The 20,511-nt window shown below is 45.7% G+C and overlaps 2 protein-coding genes across 3 annotated transcripts; one reads left to right on the top strand and one right to left on the bottom strand.

The window, feature by feature from the left end:
* Window positions 1–4,851: 4,851 nt before the first annotated feature.
* On the top strand, window positions 4,852–6,968 carry LOC124654439 (chitinase-like protein 1; the record flags this gene model as incomplete). The annotated part of the gene is given in 3 exon segments (XM_047193439.1): window positions 4,852–5,474; window positions 5,611–5,767; window positions 6,232–6,968. Coding segments are annotated over 3 exon segments (999 nt in total). The 3' UTR covers window positions 6,671–6,968.
* An 818-nt stretch (window positions 6,969–7,786) lies between these two features.
* On the bottom strand, window positions 7,787–14,276 carry LOC124651468 (methyl-CpG-binding domain-containing protein 2-like). 2 transcript variants are annotated; one of them, XM_047190560.1, is made up of 5 exons: window positions 14,149–14,276; window positions 11,925–12,485; window positions 9,942–9,995; window positions 8,899–9,053; window positions 7,787–8,402 (listed from the first exon to the last, which is right to left on the bottom strand). In XM_047190560.1, the coding sequence occupies exons 2-5, from the start codon at window positions 12,428–12,430 to the stop codon at window positions 8,191–8,193; spliced, it is 927 nt and encodes a 308-aa protein (XP_047046516.1). In that variant the 5' UTR covers window positions 12,431–12,485; window positions 14,149–14,276; the 3' UTR covers window positions 7,787–8,190. The 2 variants fall into 2 exon arrangements, with proteins under 2 accessions (XP_047046516.1, XP_047046517.1); XM_047190561.1 differs by having other exon boundaries at window positions 11,925–12,498; window positions 14,149–14,251.
* Window positions 14,277–20,511: the final 6,235 nt, after the last annotated feature.

Raw genomic sequence — 20,511 nt, 5'->3', positions numbered from 1 at the left:
CATTCATCTCGAAGCCGTCATTGTACTTCTAAACACCGAGTCCCTTGACCCTTACTCTAAGAGCACCGAGTCTTGCATAAGCATCGGCCACGGACTCTCCTTCTCGAATCATGAATTGATGAGCCTCTTCCTTTGCGGTCTCATAAAGAGCGGATTGGATCAAATCGGTTCCCTCTTGGAGTACTACGATTCGATCCCACAACTCTTTAGCGGACTCTATGTCATTGACTTGATCAAGGAGCTTGCGGTTGATGCCACTCCTAATCTTGTCACGGGCGGAGGCGTTGAGTTGACGGTTGTAGAATTCGGTGGAGGTCAACCGAATGGGATCTTGTGGCTCCCGGTATCCATGAACAATGATCTCCCACAACTCCACGCTGCGAGCTGCGAATATGAGATTCCATAGAAGATTTCCAAAAAGGAAAGTGAGTTCCATCAAAATGGGGAACATTCCCACTATGGTTTATATGAGGCATGGGTGAAGTGTTTTTGGGATAGTCATGGTTGACTTCGCGATAGCTCCCTAGTGAGGCCGAAGCCGTACTAGGAGGCCCACTAGTCAAGTTCTTAAGCATGGTAGACATTTCTGCCATTTGGCTTTGTAGCTCATCCTCCTTTTTCTTCTTCTCGGCATCATATGCCAAGAATCTAGATTTCATCTCTTTAACCGAAAGGTTAGAGTTTTCATCTAGACCCTTGAATAGTTTTTCCATCTCACTCTTAAGGCGGTGAAGCCCTTAATAAGAGTCCAGGCTCTGATACCAATTGAAAGTATAGAGATGGTAAACCTAGAGGGGGGGTGAATAGGTTTCTACAGATTTTAATCCTTTCTTTGCAATATTAGGCTTTGCGGAATATAAAGGTGGGCCTAATGCAAACTAGATGAAGCAACCTATATGAAGATACAACTATCTCGAGCACGAAGGCTCTCCCAGGCAGTTTAAATCACAAGTAAGGAGTTCGGTTAGAGATAACCGATAGCACGCGGAGACGAGGATGTATTCCCGTGTTCCCTTGCTTTGCAACAAGGTACGTCACGTTTGGAGGGGTGGAGGTCCCACGAAGGATTCCCCACGCCACGAAGGCTCACCCTATTATCCGGAGCCTATCCCACGAAGGAATAGCTCACTCACTTGTGGTAGACTTTGAGGTAGCCTCCAAACCTTCACAATCTTGCCCGGAGCAAATCCACAGCCCGGATGCTTCCGGACTCCTCTTGCCCACCTAGGGTTTCCAAGAAACCCTAGGAAGCAAGCTTCTCGATGAATACAAGGGGGAATGAGATTTGGCTTGGTAGAACAAGTAGATCGGGTCCTCCTCTAGTGATTCCCCGGAGGGATTTGAGTTTGGGTGGAGGAGGAGGGAGATCGGAGGCTTTTGGTGTTTCTAATAATGGAGTAAGAGAGAGAGAGCTCAAGAACAGCTTGTAGTATGTTGCCTAACCCTTCCAAGGTAGGAGAAGGGGTATATATAGTGTTCTTCAAAATCTGGCCGTTGTAACTTGCCACCTCAGCATTTTCCTCGACAAACCCGGTTGACCGGACCACAGACCGGACAGCCCGGTCGTGAGGCCGGTCAGACCGGATCAGCGACTGGATCGCCTTTGCGTCGTCCTGGCGCTCCTTCGGTTGGTGGCCGGTTGGCGCCCGGTTGGCGCCCGGTCGACCGGATGGAGCACCGGACCCGCCGGTCAGTGGCCCGGTTGACCGGGCGGCAACCGGATCTGCTGGCTCTTCGTTTGAAGCCCGGTTGGCGCCCGGTTGACCGGCCAGCACGCCGGACTGGCCGGTTGCTGGCCCGGTTGGACCGGGCTGCAGACCGGATTTCTCCTGTAGACCCTTTTTGATTGTTGTCGAAGTGGGGGTCTCCTTTAGCCTTCTTGTTCCTTTGATACACCATTTACGCCTCATTGCCTCATACCTGAGATTATCCTTATAAACATATTAGGCCAAATACTTTAGCACGGTGTCATCGTTACCAAAATAATGGAAAAGGGTAAAATACCCTTACAGCCGGGACGATGAACCTTTATTCCCGGTTTGTAATACCAATCGGGATAAAACACTATTTTGTCTATTTTTCTTTCCAATTCTTTCCTAATTATTTTCCACTCCTTTTTTTCTATTTTTTCAAAATTTCTAGTGTTTTAGTTATTTCACAAGTTTAGTCTCTAACTATACTTAATCTCTAGTCAAATTACTTATTCGTGGTCAAACTTCCCGCTTTGTCACTCATTCTTCCACTACTCCAACACTAGCACACTTAACTTTTGAGTTTATTCATGTCCTGCTTACAAGTGCTTCACGAGCATGTTATTGATATTAGTATCATATCAATCCTATTAACAGGTTGGTCACGATGCCACACTTTTGTAATTTTTGAATTCCAAATAATTATTTTAATAAACAAAAGTAATGATGTAATAATAATCTTAAATAAATAAATAAACACTAAATTTTTAGATTTTTAAATATTTTAAATATTAAAAAATTGCAAAATCTAAAACCTGAAAATTAGAAAATTTAAAATTGGCTAACATTTATCCAGGAAGCAATTATTAATTTAAAAAATTAAAAAATTAAAATCCTCAATTCCTGGCAAAAACTAAAATCTTCCTGCTTTCATATTTCCATTTGGTATTTTGTGAATCTTAAAATTGGCTAAGAACCCTAGTGAATTTGGATGTAACTTTTTCCCACGATTCATTTTGATATGTTATACATTTTTCCTAACGTCGTATGCAGTTAATGCCATTTTATATTTTCACCCAGATACAGCCTGCCGCAACAACTGAGACTAAAGATTCCAAACGAACCGGGACTATTGGGTTCCGTGCCCCACGCTGTTCGAACCGGGACTAATGCGACCCATTAGTCCCGGTTCGTAATTCGACTGGAACTAAATCCCCTAGGGGAAAGCCCTGCTAGTGCATAGTTCAATTAAGAAACGTAAACGAGGTAATATTGATGACTACTCAATATTTTCACGCTCTATTTTACGGCGTCTGAAAACCGTTGCTGGCGGCATGCAATTTTTTTAGGCATCTGGAATAGCTGCAACCATCGCCGCGGCGTAAAGCACAAAACCAGCGTGGTAATCGCAAAAAGTTGTGTCGTAAATAGGGCATCTATTGGAAATGCTCTTAATAAGAAACATCACTTTTCACCAAGTTTAGTAAAGTAAGAAACATGTATAAATACACTGAAAATTTCTGCGTTAAAACCTAGGGTTTAAACTTTGATGGGCTAGGTGTTACTACCCTCCTAACGGGATCCTACTATTTTTTATTGCATTTCTTTTGAAACCGTTTTCACACAGCAGGTTTAGTAAGAAACAACATTTTGCACCGAGTTTAGTACTCCGTACTACTTTTGGTGTAGTAGTAAGAAACAAATTCCGAAACAACACCAAAAGTGTGCATTATTATACTCGCTCTGTTCTTTTTTATAAGATGTTTTAGCTCTTTTTAAAATATACTTTAATTTAATTTGTATCTAGTCTATTCTTTGTGTGTAGGTTCACTTATTTTGATTTATATCTAGTTTATTTTAAAATATGTAAAAATTTATATTATATTATTGAACAGAGGAGTAGAAAGAAATGTGCATATAAATAACTATTTTTTGTTTAGAATTTTCGTGAACTTTGGGGAGGCAGTCACCAAGCGGAAGCAACGGCAACGTCTTACCTACCTGCAACGTCTTATTGGCAGTCTCTTACTCATCAAATTCAAACTAAATTAATTCATGCATACAAACAAAAATAGTTTGTATATGAAATGTAGAAATTTATGGAGACGTGTCATTGTAAAAAGAACATTATCCGGCTCTTTGTTGGTAATTCTAAATGTTGAATGCTTGCCCCTTTGATATATTAAATGCATTTCCATCTTCCTCCACTCTTTAAATGGTAAAACTAATTTTAGACTAATGGTGGAGATGATGAGATGGCAAAAATAAGAAGAGTCGTAACCGAGGAACTGAGCAATGGCTAAATTGAGGATTCTATCAATCAAATAACAAATCTGAAATCATAGTAGCAGGAATGATTTAAAAAAAACATTTTTTTCCTCAGCTAATTCCCGGCCTGGACATTTGAACGCACATCGCCTCTGTTTGCAGAGCTAGTGAAGCTCTCTCTCACCCAGGTCGTTCAAGCCAGCATGTTGTCACCACCGTATGATAGCAGCACTGATTTTGGTTGTTGGGAGCACAAATAAGATAGTCCTTCTTACCAACCATTGGATATCTTATTCCATCAGATTAGAGTAGATTAGATTAGATTATTCTCAACCCCGATGGTCTATTTGCACATATATTATGAACCCTTGTTGGCTAGTTGACGCAAGAGTAATTCTCGTTTTGCACTTACACTGCATTATTTTTTGTTTGCAAATGTTTTCACGCATCATGTTTTGTAAGAAACAACAAATTTTCCTTTTCACCAAGTTTAGTACTATGAGTAAGAAACATTTATGAATTTATCGGAAAAGTTCCGAGAAAAAATCAAACTTGTGCATTACTATACTACCCCTCCATCCATAAAAGGATGTTGATGGTTTGTCTACATTTAAATATATCCATACACTAAAAATATATAGATACATACATCTAAATTTGAACAAACTGGCGACATCTTTTATAGGTAGAGGTTGTATAAAGAAATATACGCATAGATAACCGTTTTTGTGTAGAATTTTCTTGAACTTTGGGGAGGCAGTCACTGAGCGGAAGCAACGGCAACGTCCTACCTACCTGCAGCTGGCTTCTTCAGTCTCAGTCTTCTTCTCCCCCGAGTCCCGACGGCCTCCCGCCACCGACAAGCACAGCTTCTCCCTCCCCCGGTCCGGTCGGCACGTGCGGTTGCCACTTCGCTTTCATCCTCACACCCATCGCCAATTTCACCTCACCTCGCCTCTCCTACCGCCACCACCAGATCTCCCCCACCAGCTACCGCATTCCCAAGATCCAACCCACCACCAGCACCAGCCAGCAAGAGAATCAAGAACCAAGATCCAGATCGACCCGAGCTCGCCGGACCTTCTCCGCCGCCGCCAGAGCACAACAACAAGATGAAGCGCAAGACGCGGAACAAGATCGTGCTGACGGTGCTGCTGGCGGGGGCGGCGGCGGTGCTGATCGGCGGCACGATGGCGCTCATCCTGACGGCGGGGACGTGGAAGGTCAAGCTCAAGGAGTCGCAGGAGAAGATCTGCGACAAGGGCTGGGAGTGCTCCGGCAGCAAGTACTGCTGCAACCAGACCATCACCGACTTCTTCAAGGTGTACCAGTTCGAGAACCTCTTCTCCAAGCGCAACTACCCCGTCGCCAAGGCCGTCGGCTTCTGGGACTACCAGGCCTTCATCACCGCCGCCGCCATGTTCGAGGCCCAGGGCTTCTGCACCACCGGCGGCTTCGAGATGCAGATGAAGGAGCTCTGCGCCTTCCTCGCGCACGTCGGCGCCAAGACATCATGTAATTCGCCGCCCCTTAGCTGCTCTTCTTCCTTGATTCCGATCGATGATGAATTGTTCTTGGGTTGCTCTGCTTCCTCTGCCTCGCTCGATTCGGACCTACTAGCTGGAACTGAGTCGTGTCCGCTTTCTTGCAGGTGGTTTCGGTGTGGCCACCGGTGGTCCGCTGGCGTGGGGGCTCTGCTACAACCACGAGCTGGCCCCCGACCAGGGCTACTGCGACGACTCCTACACGCAGTACCCCTGCGTCAAGGGCGTCGAGTACTACGGCCGTGGCGCCATCCCCGTCTACTGGTAAGCACCCCTCAGTTCATCACACTCACACTATCTACCTGATCCATACGAGCTCATTTGGCACCCATCATTTCATTTAATGAAATGAAATTAATGATACTACCTCCGTCTAAAAATAGATGTCTTAAATTTGTCGAAATCTACATCCAAATTTGGACAACTCTAAAACATCTATTTATGGACAGAGGTAGTACCATTTCATTTGGCAAATCCACACAAATGACAGAGAGGGTACCAAGAGGAAGTAAGATTAGGCATGGGATGAAATCCATGGAATTCTCAATTGAATTCTAGTAACAATTCCGTGGAAACCAAACAAGTGGATTCTTGGAACCACAAATTAATTCTTTGATTCTAACCCCAAATGATGGTAGCCAAACGAGCTCTGAGAGTATAAAACAACCCAACATGTACATCGAGTGTCAAGTTAGTTGATGTGGTTTTGTTACTTCCTGTTCGGCCAGGAACTACAACTATGGCGCTGCCGGCGATGGCATCAAGGAGGACCTGCTCAGCCACCCGGAGTACCTGGAGCAGAACGCGACGCTGGCCTTCGCGGCGGCAATGTGGCGGTGGATGACACCCATCAAGAAGAAGCAGCCGTCGGCGCACGAGGCCTTCACCGGCATCTGGAAGCCCACCAAGAACGACACTCTCAGCAACAGGCTCCCGGGCCTCGGCGCCACCATGAACCTCCTCTACGGCGAGTCCATCTGTGGCAGGGGATTCATCGACCCCATGAATGTCATCATCTCCCACTACCAGTACTACCTCGATCTCATGGGTTTTGGTCGGGAGAGGTCCGGTCTCAACCTCCACTGCGCCGAGCAGGCCCCCTTCAACCCCGCACCCAAGAAGGACGACGAGCAGAAGCCATCAGGCGGCCAGCAGCCAGCAGGCTAGTGTTCATCATCAAATGTCGTATACACCTTCGTGTCTTGCCACTGCCACTGCCATTGCTCCTTGAGCTACGCTGACTTGCCCATTCTTCAGTGTGTGAGCTTTGGTGCCATTTTGAGTAGTTGATCTGTATGTACTACTGTGTATGGGGAACTGGGTGTGTATCATAGTGTCCATTTTCATTTCTTGATTTTTGTGTCACACATATGTTCAAAGATTAGAATTCAAACTGAACATACCATGACTTTGGTCAACTTTCTGTATATCTTCTACTGAAAATACTAGTATTCATTTCACTGTATGCATCTATTCATTTCACTGTATGCATCAGCACAATCTGTGAAAACTGCTCTTGGCAATGTATTTTAACGTTGACTTGAGTAAGGTGTTGCTTGATTGAGCTATTTTTCAAGTCCAGTCGCTAGGATTTAGGAAACAAATCCTGCAGAGGAAACAGCTATGGGAATAGATGTCGTATACATATTCTTGGAGACCTTGCCACTGCCATTGCCTGCTCCCTGAGCTATGCTGAGTTGCTTATTCTTCAGTGTGTGAGCTTTGGTGCCATTTTGATTAACTGATATGAGAACTGTATGTGCTACTGTGTATGAGAACTGGGTGTGTACCGTAGTTTAGTTTTTGATTTTGTGTCACGCATATGTTTAAAGAAGATGATTTAAACTGAACATACCACGACTTTGCTCAACTTTCTGTGTATCGTCTACTGAAAATACTATCCATTTCACATCAGGACAATCTTACAAAACTGATATGTTTCACCAGTTGACTTGAACAAAGCATTACTTGACTGAGCCATTCTTCAAGCTCTGGGATCAGGCATTGGTTATGTTGTGAGCTTTGGTGCCATTTTGAGTAGTTCATCGGAGGGCTCTCTGTATACTGCTACATATTCTCAGATATATGGAAAAGGGAAAAAAAAAGTACAATTCTCAGACGACTGCTCTTGGTTATACTCCTATTTCACCAATTGACTTGAGTAAGGTGTTGCTTCACTGAGCTATTCATCAAGTGCAATTATATAGATACAGGAAAATTAATCCAACAAAGGGGAGAGGTATGGGAATCATACCCCCAAACATGGAACATCCACAACGTGCATGATGAGCTCAAGGAAAGTTGAGCCAGAACTGCTACTACTAGTTGCATACCATTGTCTTAATAGATAACAGAATGGTTCGACTCAAACACACAGCATAACTATTTCCCTACCACATCTCCGTATCTTACAAAGTGGAAAATAAAATGCGGGGAATCTAATCTTACACAGCCTACATGAGCACATAGTGGTAAACATACATAATCCTCAAAGGGTACGACTGGGGTCTCAGATACAACATTCGTCAACTTACTATCCCAAATCGCCCAACCTCTAAGTTGTCGTAGTACATAAAAGGCCATCATGGCCTCACATTACAGGGAAACTGGCTCCCGCAGACAATGGAAGGCAGATGGAGATTCAAGAAAATCATCCTCGGGAAGCCTGGTATGTGAAGTTGCAGCTTTCAGGTGGTAGAAGCATCTCCATTCTCAGACTTGACTGCCGGTCCATCAGACACATGGTTTGTATTTGCCTCTCCTGGCGGAGAGCTTTCTGCTTTTGTCTTCCGGACTAGTTCCACATCTGCTGATCCAAGCGGCCCATCGGCGTGAGAAGCTGGTTCACTTTCCTGGCCCTCATGTGGTGCTGGAGGTGCAGCCCAGGCTATGGGGTTAGCTGAAAACAAAAACATGAGATGGAAAGTGGTGAATGCATTGAATAAACTAGACTTTTGCAGACAGACATGCTGGTACAGATGTAGACGCACTTGGCAGCACAGGTATTCCTATGGCCACAGTATGACTGAAACAGGAAGCACGGTCTGCACTAGCCAAATTAATCTTGCAAAGCAACTGTTACACAGTTGCTGCCAATTTCATGAACCGGTTAGTGGAGGAGCTATATGTAGCAAGCAGTATGGTTTTATATTTAGCTGAAAGCAGTATGGTTCAACTAGTGTCTAGAGAGTAGACCATGGGTACTCATGGTACACACTAGTAACCAATACATCTCAAGTATAGATCATAAAGGAAAACAATGTGAGTTCTTATGTTATAGTTGAACTATTTGAATAGATAAAATCAATTCATGACTCCCATTTATGATCTAATATATATTAGTTGATTATGTTTTCACAAATCATATAACTTCATTCATACACTACTGTACACACCTTCCACTGGTTGAACAGGCTTAGTCGCAGCTTCATCACTTGGTAGCTTAGGGCGCTTTTTGACATAGTTCTGCCGCAGAGGTCTAGGAATCTGGAAGGAAAACTGAGCTAATGTTATACCCTGCGCAGCATACTCTGGATTCTCGGAGAGGTACCTGCAAGGTATGGCATCGAGAGTTTAAAGTATAGACAGATGAATCACATGTAGCAATTCTGAAACAAAAAGAGAAACAATACATATGGTATGCAATTGCCCATACGCCAATGGTGTTAGCTACAAACCCTTATCCACGGTTGGACCAACCAGAGGGATATTTCCATCCGGTGCCAATCAGTAGCCCTGACCCCCCACTTCACACCTCGGAACGCACTGTTCTTATAGAGAAAAAGACGATTTCCCATCTTCTTAATACGAAATGAAGGGCCCCCCCCCCCCCCCCCCCCCCATGCCCCCACCTCCGCAAGCTATATTTATGTCGATATTCAATACCACCTTGGCGTGCTCAAGCATAACCATACCATTCTTGTCTATTTACTGCCCTTCTATTTGGAGAGCAAGCAACCGAGTTCCCAATTAGTAAACCATAGACATATATTAGTTAATTATCATATAGTCAATATACCAAATTTTCGTTGCAAACCCCAGGATATTATTTGTTTACTACTACGAAAACAAACAAAGATCAAAATTACGTTGCTTTATCCGACCCAAAGCTGCAAGACTGTTGTAAGCTTTTCCACAATGATGCATAGCACATGACTCCTTTCTTTTAACAGCACGCAACCCCATTACAGTACGTTATACTTCTTTATCAATACGAATGTATTCCATTAGTAATTACTATATACGCCCAAGCTAGTCATGTGAAATTAATTGCAATGTCCAGTTATAACTTATAAGAACTGGAGAAAAAAGCAGCTTATTGCAAGTGAAGCATCATGATGCTGTGACTTCACACAAAATTTGGGGTAATAAATTACAGCTCAATAACAGGCAAAGAATGACGTTGAAGGGAAAATATGACTAAATTTCCATTACATACCGATCAACTTCAACCAGTGACCTCAGTTTCCTTGCAGTAGGAGCAGTATAGTACCTGAAACAAAGATAGAGATCATCGTGGTAATTTCAGCAACTGTAGCAAGGAATGTAGATGTTTAAATTACAACATATGAAATGCTACTTTTTTTAGGAGGGCTTACATTGAAATTATATCATGACAACAATGTTCAAACTGAAAGTATAGAAATGCCCACATTAATCAAGAGGACAAGAGAAAATATACATGCTTATTTTGCTCATTTGGTGGGTCCAAAATTATAACAGTGTAGATTTATTAGTTTATTTCTGCAGCACTTACCATTTGCTGAATTCGGCAGAAGGTAGATGGTTTAATTTATTCACCGCCAAAGTATACCGTTTCAGAGCAGCAGAATCCAATATTGTTACATCAAACATGCTAAATTGAATGGGCACGGAAATTCTGTCATAAAACTACATGAAATGTCTGTTATCTAAGACATAGCATCTCATCTCTCCAGCTGATATTACTAGTCGTTATCAGAACTAAGCAGGTCGTTTCCCCTATTTTACACTGTTCACAACCTTCTGTTGCCCTAATTCCCATCGGCATCACATATGACTCCAATCAACAGTTGTGTTAGTTATGCTGCCGGATCAACTGGAGTTATTGGTCTCACTTTTCAAATGATCGATAGCAATGCCTACACAGAAAAAACTCCTCGAAAAAGGTGTATACACAGCAAAACTTTATCATGGAAGCGTTAAACTTTTTTTTTGAGAGAAATGGAAGCATTAAACTGATAAGCCATCAGCATAGGCTACTATTTCCTTTCATGTACTTGCTTCAGAATACAGCGAGCAAGACAGCACGGAAACCTAGGCTGGCAATGCCAATGCACTATTAGCCAAGTGGCCAACAACAAGGGGCTGGCAAAACATCTAAGAATGGCCAAAACTAAAAGCAGAAGTGCTAGAAACCGAGCATCGCTCTGTTGGTGGGGCAGCAGCAGCATCAACCTGCAGACATGAGGTGGAACTAATTCTGCAACATGTATTCACTTGCTCTGGTTGTTCTTCTTACAACAATGGCACTGGGTTCTAGTGCCTGGTTGGTGGAGGTTTTTTTAAGTATGTGTGGTATATGGTTTGCTGATGCAGAAAATCATTACTCCACGGCTCTACATGGAGAAGACTAATTACTTCCACCCTCAAGAACAACGACAAGAAGTCGAGTACAGAAACATGTCAAGGGTAAATGTGACCTCACGCTAAAATTATCTTTCCTTGGTTTAGCTGAAGTAATAAGAATAAGTAGAATGGGCTTTTTATACAAGTTCTGCACCATCCAAGATGCTAAGGGCAACCAAGCAACTAGTGATGCAATTTAACACAAACTAGGCACCCATTCTACAATAACCTAGCATCTTCATATGGAAACGTCCCCTTTTAGTTCCCTGAAATTCAGGAGGTCAACCCAGATAATTGACATACATCGCCAGGCGCAAGAGTAACTAAGAAACTAGTTTTACGGTTCGCATTACACTAGATACCATGGCATCAAGTGATCACCGTTACAGAACAGTAACAGTACGTTTTTAGGGGGGCAATAATAGTCTTCATATTCACGATTGGACTCTAACTGAGACATACAGAGAATTGATTTATGCATGAAACCTAGAAAAGGTGTGGTGTAGAAATACATAAGGAAAAAAATTATTTGCAGAAAATACGCTAATAGCTTGTTATAAAGGAAACCATTAATTGTGAAACTGATATAAAACAAAAACAAATTGTAACAGTTAATGAAAAAGAAAAAGAAAAAGAAAAACTAGTAGCGCGGATGTGCAGGTTAATTGGCTAATTTTCCAATATTTCATGTTCATTAAAATTTGATTTCGACATATAGAGGCAAGGAGGCAGACAGCGAAAAAAAGAAATCAATAACCTTGCAGAAATAGCCTGAGAAAAAGAAAATAGGCAGTGACAGAAAAGCACCACTCACACATCAGCAAATTTGGTGCCTCCTTCACCTCTTATTCTAATCTGCCTTTCCCATCCAGCAGGGGGTTGTGCAATATTGGGTTTGTCGATAGCCCAGAGTCTGCTTCCATCCTGAGATATATCTTCTGGATCATCGCATGTTACATCAGGTCTCCACTCGCGTGCTCGTTCACAGTCAAAAGGTTCCTGTATAATATGCTCTCGTATTTCTTCGTACTTCTCTTTTGTTGGAATAAGTCTCCATTTGAAACACTTAGCGCACTGGATAGTGAATGCCCCAATACATGGTGATCCACGAAAGTTAGGACCAATCGAATTCTGCAAAGATGGGGAATTGTCTTCTTCAAATTCATCTTGCCCTTTATCTACTGTTCCAGACTTCCAAACGTCCATTTTCTCTGATGCAGTTTCAGATGGAAACTCGCCGTTCTCAAACTGGTGGCCATCCGTACCAGACAACGTAGTCCGGCTCTTCTTCAATGGTTGAGGAGATTTAGAACTGTCCATAGGTTCTGTAAAAGACTTCCTTTCACTGACGTCCAAATTATTAGGGCCTAGATACCTGCAGTTGGCATCTGTAATCATAAGAACTCAATGCTGTAACAAATATGATGTTGAAAATGCATATCAACAAGAAGGTCGCCCAAATGAGCTGCAAGGTAAAGCTAAACAAAATGGTTTTTTTGTCATCCAACAATTACTTTAGATAGTGTATAACAATTCCTACAACAAGTTCTATTTTATAACAATATCAATAAAATTGCAGTCTGTTACTATGTTGATGCAACAGAAAAGAACTTTCAGTCCTCAGAGACACCTGAGGGAGAATCACCTGAATTGAATGTAGGTCACAGCAAGAGCAACACAATCATTACTTCAATACCAAAGGTTAATTAATATGAAGGCAATAGCACATTGTTTTTAGTTCCTTGGACTCATGGATTTATGCATACATGCTCCCAGATCCCAGCCTCAAGACCATGCATCTGTGTGATACTCCTCATGGTAGAGGTGTTTGTATGGCTAGAAGCAAAGACTAGAGGACAAGGTGAGGTTAAATGAGAACAGTAGCCAGGTTCAGAGTTCGGAAGGCGGGACAGTAGAGAAAAATATTAAAGTATATAGTTTGGAGAATCAATCCTGCACATTCAAGATTGAATGGAAATGAATTGATCAAATGCTAATGTAGAATTTTGAGGAAAGTCGATGTGATGTGCCCGTATCTGAGGAAAAAGAGGGGATTCAGAGAGACCTGCCTCATGGAACAGGTCGAACTGTGGCACCAGCGCTAGGGTCTTAAACTCACAATGTCGTTTTGCCGCCACTTCTATAACTAGTAGGTTCATAAAAGCATACATCCTTTTGCCAGGTCATATTCATGGTACTAAAATGATTCAAACAATCTGGCCCGCCTGCTTAAGCGAACTTACTAGGTTAGAACACACATCACTCACGGCAATTACATTTTCTATCGCTTCATATGTAGCTAGTGCTATTGTTCCTAACAGCTTAGATACGATGCATGCAGATGGCGCTTACATTTTCTATCACTTCATATGTAGCTAGTGCTATTGTTCCTAACAGCTTAGATACGATGCATGCATATGGCGCAGGCTTCGATTCAGTGCCGTGTGAGCTTGCGCTTCACCGTATATAGCTTGTTAGTAGGTTGAACAAATATATGCACATCTCACGCATAATTTCGCCCCCGAAAAGCCGAACATTCCTCAGCAGTAATCCACAGCAGTCGAGGAATTTGTGTGTTAGCGACATGCCACAATAAGCAGATCCCCCCGCATCTGGCCCAGGGGGGCGGATCTAGAAGGCGTGCCGGCCCCAGCAGTGGAGGAAATTTGCGTGCTAGCATGACACAATAAGCAGATCTCCGCATCAGCCGGGGGCGGATCTAGGTTGTGCACCGGCCGGCACGCCCCGAAGTGGTGAAGGTCAGTGGGATTTAACCAAGGGGATCGCTGGATGAAACCTCGAAACCCCAATGGCTCGCGATGTCCCGGCGAGGAATAACGGGGGCGCCCAATGGCACGCGCTATACCGGCGAAGATGGACGGGGACGGCGGGGGCGGGACTGAGGCAGCGGCGGCGGCGGCGTTATGGTAGCTGTAGGGCACGGTGCTAGAGTAAGCGCGAGGTTTAGAGCCGTGTTGGTAGGTCAGGGGGCTCGGGAGGGGAAGGGAGAGAGGAAGGTACGGCGAAAGAGGGGTTACCGGAGTGGATTGGAGAGCTCCGGCGGTGGTCGCCGCCACCGGCGGCGGGTGGGTTGGGGATAGAGGCGGACTTGGCTTCTCCGCCTGCGTCACGCACTGGCGTCCGATCGGTCTGAACAGAGCACGCGTCCTGGTCTAAAGGAGGAAAATCTGGGCCCTTTTTTTTCCCTGTTTTCGAGATAAAGAAAAATCGAGCCATCGAGGTGAGAGCCATCGTCATGAAGGAGAAAAAAATACTCTTTTTCTTGGCGAAATAAGGATCAATGTCATTGATCAAATAGTGGGATTAGAATCTCCGGAAGCGTCCCCAAACCGTCTCCCAAAGGCGTTGAATTGAGCGTTTGGGGACGTGTTTTGTTCGTGTTGTGTTTGAGGACGTCGCTTCTCAGCCACGTCCCCCAAACGTCCACCCCAAATGAATATTAGTGCACGAAAATAAAGGTTTTCATTCAAATTTGATTATATATACAAAGTTTGATAAAAACGGCTAGATTTCATCTAAACCCTAGCCAACTGACCGCCCGGCGGTGCGTTCGATGGTTCTGCCCCGTCACCGTCTCCCCTCCGCCGCAGCTCGTGATGTGCGCCCCGTCTCTCCATGCGTAGGGCGGTGACCAGACGCCGCTGCTCCAGCAGCGCGTCATCGCCTGTCATCCCCTGCTACGCCGCCTGGAGGGACAGCTCGACGACGCGGCGAATCTGCGGCTCTTTGCGGACACGGACGTCGTCCTGGAGCTTCTTCTCCAACTTGAAGGACTCGACGAGCGCGCGTTGCTGATCCGCCGCCTCGTCCGGGTGCCCGTCATCGTCGGACCACTTGAAGTCGTCGTCGTTGCCGCCTCCTCTGAAAGGATCGTATGCCGCACCTAGAGGGTGTGAAAGGTGCTAACCAATTTTTAGTTTTTTTTCAATTTAGGCTTGACACAAAGGTAAATTCTCTAGATATGCAACTAAGTGAATTTACCTATATGACAAGATCAACTACTAAGCAAGATATAGCTAGACAATATATAGGGAGCTAATAAGGATAGAGGTAACCGAGAGTGGAGCACGCGGAGACACAGAGATGATTCTCGTAGTTCCTTCCTTTTGAGGGGAAGTACGTCTACGTTTGGAGGAGTGTGGTCGCCACAAAGGCCAGACCAATGCCACAAAGGCTTCACTCAGGTCTTCTGTGAGCAACGCCACAAAGGCCTAGCCCACTTCCACTAAGGGATTTCCTCGAGGCGGAAATCGGGTCTTTACAAGGTTCTTGGGCACACATCCACAACAGAATTGGAGGCTCCCAAAATCAACCACAAACAACTAGGATTTCCAAAGAGGAACACTAGCAAAGGGGCCCTCAAGCATATGAGAGAGAAATGCAAATCGCTTCGGTGAAGATGTAGATCGGGGTCTTCTTCTTCGATTCTCCAAAGATCAAGAGCTTTGGATGGTTGGAGGAGGAGAACTTATAATTCTTGTGTTTCTTGAAGTGACTCAAATGGTGGATGAACATGGGCAGCAATGAGCAACTTGAGCTGGAAGAAGAAGGGGGTATTTAAACCTCCCACCAATTGTAGCCGTTGGAAACTCTGGGACCGGAAATTCCGGTGTAAGTTGGGGCCGGAATTTCTGCCCCCCCCCCCCCCGGAATTTTCGCCCCGTCGACACAATTGTCCGATCAAATTTCCCGGGGGTGTACTGAGAGCCTGGACCCTCAGGTCCTTAGCGGAATTTTGGGGGCCGGACATTTTGTGAAATGTCCGGGCCGAAATTTCCGCGCCCCGGAATTTCCGCCCCTTCGACAGAAATGTCCGGGAAAATTTCCGGGGGGGGGGGGTATCCAGGGGCTCTTGACTGTAAGTCCTTAACGAAAATTTTGGGGCCATAAATTCTCAATTTTCGGCCTGGAAATTCAAGCGTTCTTCCTTTCTTCTTCCTTTTCATCCACGACTTTTCCCTTTTTAATACTTCTCACTTCAACTATAATGTAGATCAAATCTGCACACTAAGCCACATTATATCATCACATATGTTGTCATCAAACACACAAAACATAATTATGGAGAGATGTTCTTCCAATCTCCCCTTTTTGATGTTTGATGACAACACACGGATTTGCAATAAACTTACTAGAACCATACAACATGTTGACACTAAGATAGAGGCACTCCCCCTAGATGTGTGCATATACATAGTTTGCATTGGAATACAAATGCACCACACATCGGTTCGAGTGACCTCGACGGTTAGGTTAGGCAACATGACACAATACTAAGAGCAAGAGACATAATCACATATAGTTGAGACTTGTGATAGAGATCATACCCATATGGTGATATAGGATACCAAATACCATAAATTACACACCACATAATAATGCATAGTCTCAATATATAAAATACCGAAATCCATGTCTCACACAATGAACCATACTCCAAGCACACATAACATAGTTCAACACAAATGAAAGCCAAATGTTCAACAAATAAAAGGGACACAAGCTCTCAAAGAGTGGTCTTCATATGCTTGTGTCCTCCCATGCAAATCCCGGAGAAATCCTACATAGAACAACTTCTCCCCCTTTGACATCGAAACACCAAAAAGGGAGAATAGCGATGCTAAGCGCCCCAAGAGAATCACTCCGATCCCGAGCTTGTCTTGTCGTTGCCTATTCGACGGTACCTCGGAGGAGGGATCCTCACGAGGGGGAGAAGAAGTAGGGGCCATCGGCGGAGAGTCCTCGGGACGGTGGTACGCGATTTACCCAGCTTCGGAACACCTGCACGATGACAGGACATACTGCTGCTTGTCTGGAATTATCTGGGTGCTTTTGTGTTGTTATAATGACTTGTGGTTGTGCATTAAGGGCTCCCGGGATCCGACTTATAAAGGCGCCAGGATCTAGGGTTTACACGGAGAGTCCTAGCCGGAATACAAGATGTCTAACTACGGAATATTACATTGCCGTGCACGTCAAGGATCCACCTTTCTTTATACGTCGTATAGGAGCCGTATACTTCATGGGCTTTCATGGATCTGAATACCTGCATGTTCCTGGGCTGGACTTCATCCATCTTCTATCAACAACAACTGGGTCGCCCGATGGGCCATATGCCACCATCACCATCTGTGGGTCACCCGGGCTTGCCGGTTCTAGACCAGGTCGTTGATATACCCATAAAGTATACCCACAACAGTAGCCCCCGAAGTTCTTCAAGATTCGTTATTCCTCCACCTATCTCTGTCCGGATCCGAAGAGAATCTTGAAGATCTTCCAAAACTTCATCGTTTCCGACTTCATTCAACCGGAAATCATTCGTTCTTTTGTAACGGTAACTTAGCAGATTTCTTGCCCATGTCGCTCATAACTTCCCCTTTTCCCGCGCTAAATTTTTGGATCTGCAGATCTCTAGCCATAAATTTTGGAGGCTTGTAGTTGGGTCACCACTGCGTCCATTTCACCGCTTTTGACCTAAGACACGTGGCGATCATCCAACGGTGCGACCGTTCCGTTCCCACCGTAGCATCTGACTCACGAATCTCCGTGCGGGGTCTATAAATACCCCATTCGCTCGGTCATTTTCACTTTTTCACCGCATCTCACCACTTCGTCTTCTTCCTCGCACCAGTGCCACCCGTTATATCTCACTCCGGCGAGCTCCTTCCCGGAAAGCTTCAAGCACCGCTGCTCCAAGGCCTTCCTCGACCCTAGCTGCCACGTTTGATCGGGATTTCATCTCCGTCGCCGATTCGTGGTCTCGCCGGAGGCCTGCGCGTCAAGCCTGCGAGCTTCTCCTTCGCCAGCATCACGGGGAACCGTCACGCCATTGCTGGTAAGTCCATCGGACTTGTAGAAGATAGAATATAGTGGGATCCAGATTCCTGAGTTTTTACCATATGCATGCAGCCGGAAATATGTCCACTAGCTCACCTAGGTTCACTGGTAGCTCTCCGAATAGCCTGCCACCAAACCCAACGGAACCAAAATTCGTTGAGCCCTTAGCATTCCTTCCGCCCAATATTTCTGATACTAGGCTAGCTCAACCTTACTCCTCCTCTTCCAGCAATATTCTCGGTCGGATCCCAACTGTTGAAGAGATCCAAGCGGAGCTAGAAGGGCAAGCTAGGATGGCTGCTAAGGTTCTGGAGGCGGAGCAAAAGAAAGGATCGAAGGCCCGAAATCGTGAAAGGGAGAAGGGTCAATGGTGGCCCAGCGAGGTTACTGATTCGGAACTAAAAGCCTTCAAAAAGGAAGGTCTCATAGCTTCGGATACCTGGAGTTTCAACAAATACTCCAGCACTCCGACCCCAGAGCCTGACGAGCGTGTCTTCACCAAAGCTTTGGTGGAGCACGGCCTTTCTCTTCCTCCTTCCGAATTCTTCATGTCGGTACTTAACACATATGGTCTCCAGCCACATAATATCCGTCTGAACTCCTTCCTCCTCCTCTCCAACTTCGCAACTCTCTACGAAGGCTATCTCAGAGTCCGACCGGAGGAGGAGGAGGAGGTCGTCAGGTGTGGGTGTGTCGTCGTGGTGAACGAGCAGATGCCATAGGATGGCTTAGATTGGGGCCGAATGGACGCAAGAGGATTCGGGGGAGGGTTTGCGATTAGATGGGAAGAACTTCCGGATGCTTTTTTCAAGAACACAACCTGAGGCCGGTATACAAGAAGAGAGACAAGAGGAAGAACTCTGTACTGGATCGCTAGCTTCATTGATCTCAACATGGTTACAAGTTCGATTGCCTAATCCTTCCTGTGGTCTCGCGCCTGTAAGAGGCAGTACCCCCTCTCCTTATATAGGGGAGCGGGTGGCTTACGGAACAAGAAACCCTAATGGCATCTTTGATTGGACAAACTACTTTACAAAGCTACTTTAATCACGAGATGACGCCGGGGTCCTCTTTAATCGGGGCTGCCGATGTCCTCCCGGCTTCTTTGAGCGTCATCCCTCTCTTTGGCGCCAGGGCTCTGATTAAAGCCACTTTGCTTAGCTCATCCTTGTCTTCTTGCCCTGAAGAGAATCTTTGACCAGTCCTGCCGACAGGCCCTTCACTCCGGTATCTTCTTTACCGGGTTCCGGCATACCCCTTAAGGATGCCGGCTTGGCTTCACTTAGCCAAACTCCTACCTCTGTTCCGGTAAGAAAGTTAAACCGGTATCTCGATGGCTTAAACCATCCGGTTTGGCATGCCTTTGGCATACCGGGGGTTATCCCCCCAACATTAGTCCCCGAAGCTGGTATAGTCTGGAGGATTCTACCCTACAGACCATGCCAGGTTTTCATCTTTTTAAGATACCGGTTTAATCACTAATGCCTAGAGCTTGGTTCCGGCACCTTTACCCTTGTTCATTTTCTTCTCTTCGCAAGGCATGTTCCGGCATCTCTCTTTTCCGGTATCATGTGCCTTTACTCTTTCCTCGGCTAAGTCGAGAATATTTCGGGCCCCGCGCCTGTCAGTGACATGCGCACTGTTAACTGCCACGCTAGTGTCAGTTGTCACTTCGCTTCGACTCCCGCGCGGTCATTAAATGCCCCGCTGCGGATCCCACTACCCACTCGGGATCCCGTGTGCGCTCCCGTGTGGCCTCCCCTTTTCTCGCGTGTACCTCTTCGCCATGTGGTGGCCCAAGGCGCGAACCGTCGCGGGCCGCGAGGCGAACCGCCGCGGCCCAGCGGTTTTCAGCCCATCTTCTCTCTCCTTTATAAGCACAACCGCCCCTTCTTCTTCCTCTTCTTCGCATTCCTCATCCTTCGCGCACAGTGCTCCTCGCCTTTGTGCTTCCGCCGCTCTTCGTCCGCCGTCGCTCGCTCAAGCTCTGGCGCCCGGCGAACTCACGCCGTGCTTCCGCCGGACTCTCGTCGCGCGGAAATCTTCAGCAGCACCTTCACCGCGCCCGCCGCATTCGCACTTTTTCGCAAGCTTCTCCGCCTCGCCGTCGACGGTGGTCGTTGGCGACCGCAGATCCTCTCCGTTGCCGGCGAAAGTCTTCCTCAGCGACCGCGCCGCTCAAGGTTGGTAGCAATCTTACTTTGCTCGCCATCTGCTTGCTTTTCAGATCTTGGGTCTACGGTGTTCTTATTTCCTCTTTTTCTTTGGTTTTCTTCTTACTCGTAGATCTTCACGCGGGGTTCAAGAGTGGGATTTCTGTTTTTCCGCCTAGCCATCCAATGTCTGACGAGGAATCTTCCTCCGCATCTTCTTCTTCTCTTTCCGTTAAGCGCCGTAGACAATCTCCCGGCGAATCCACGGCTTCAGATCCGATGGAGACCGATTCCGGCAACCAGCGGAAATCCGGTAGCCGCCAAGAGTCCGGTGGCCATCTAGAATCCGGTAGCTTTAGCCAAGCTTCCGGTAGCCAAGAAACGAGTAGC

Source organism: Lolium rigidum, chromosome 5 (genome assembly GCF_022539505.1).
Source record: "Lolium rigidum isolate FL_2022 chromosome 5, APGP_CSIRO_Lrig_0.1, whole genome shotgun sequence".
Classification (NCBI taxonomy): domain Eukaryota; kingdom Viridiplantae; phylum Streptophyta; class Magnoliopsida; order Poales; family Poaceae; genus Lolium; species Lolium rigidum.
This window is presented reverse-complemented; position numbering and strand designations above follow the sequence as displayed.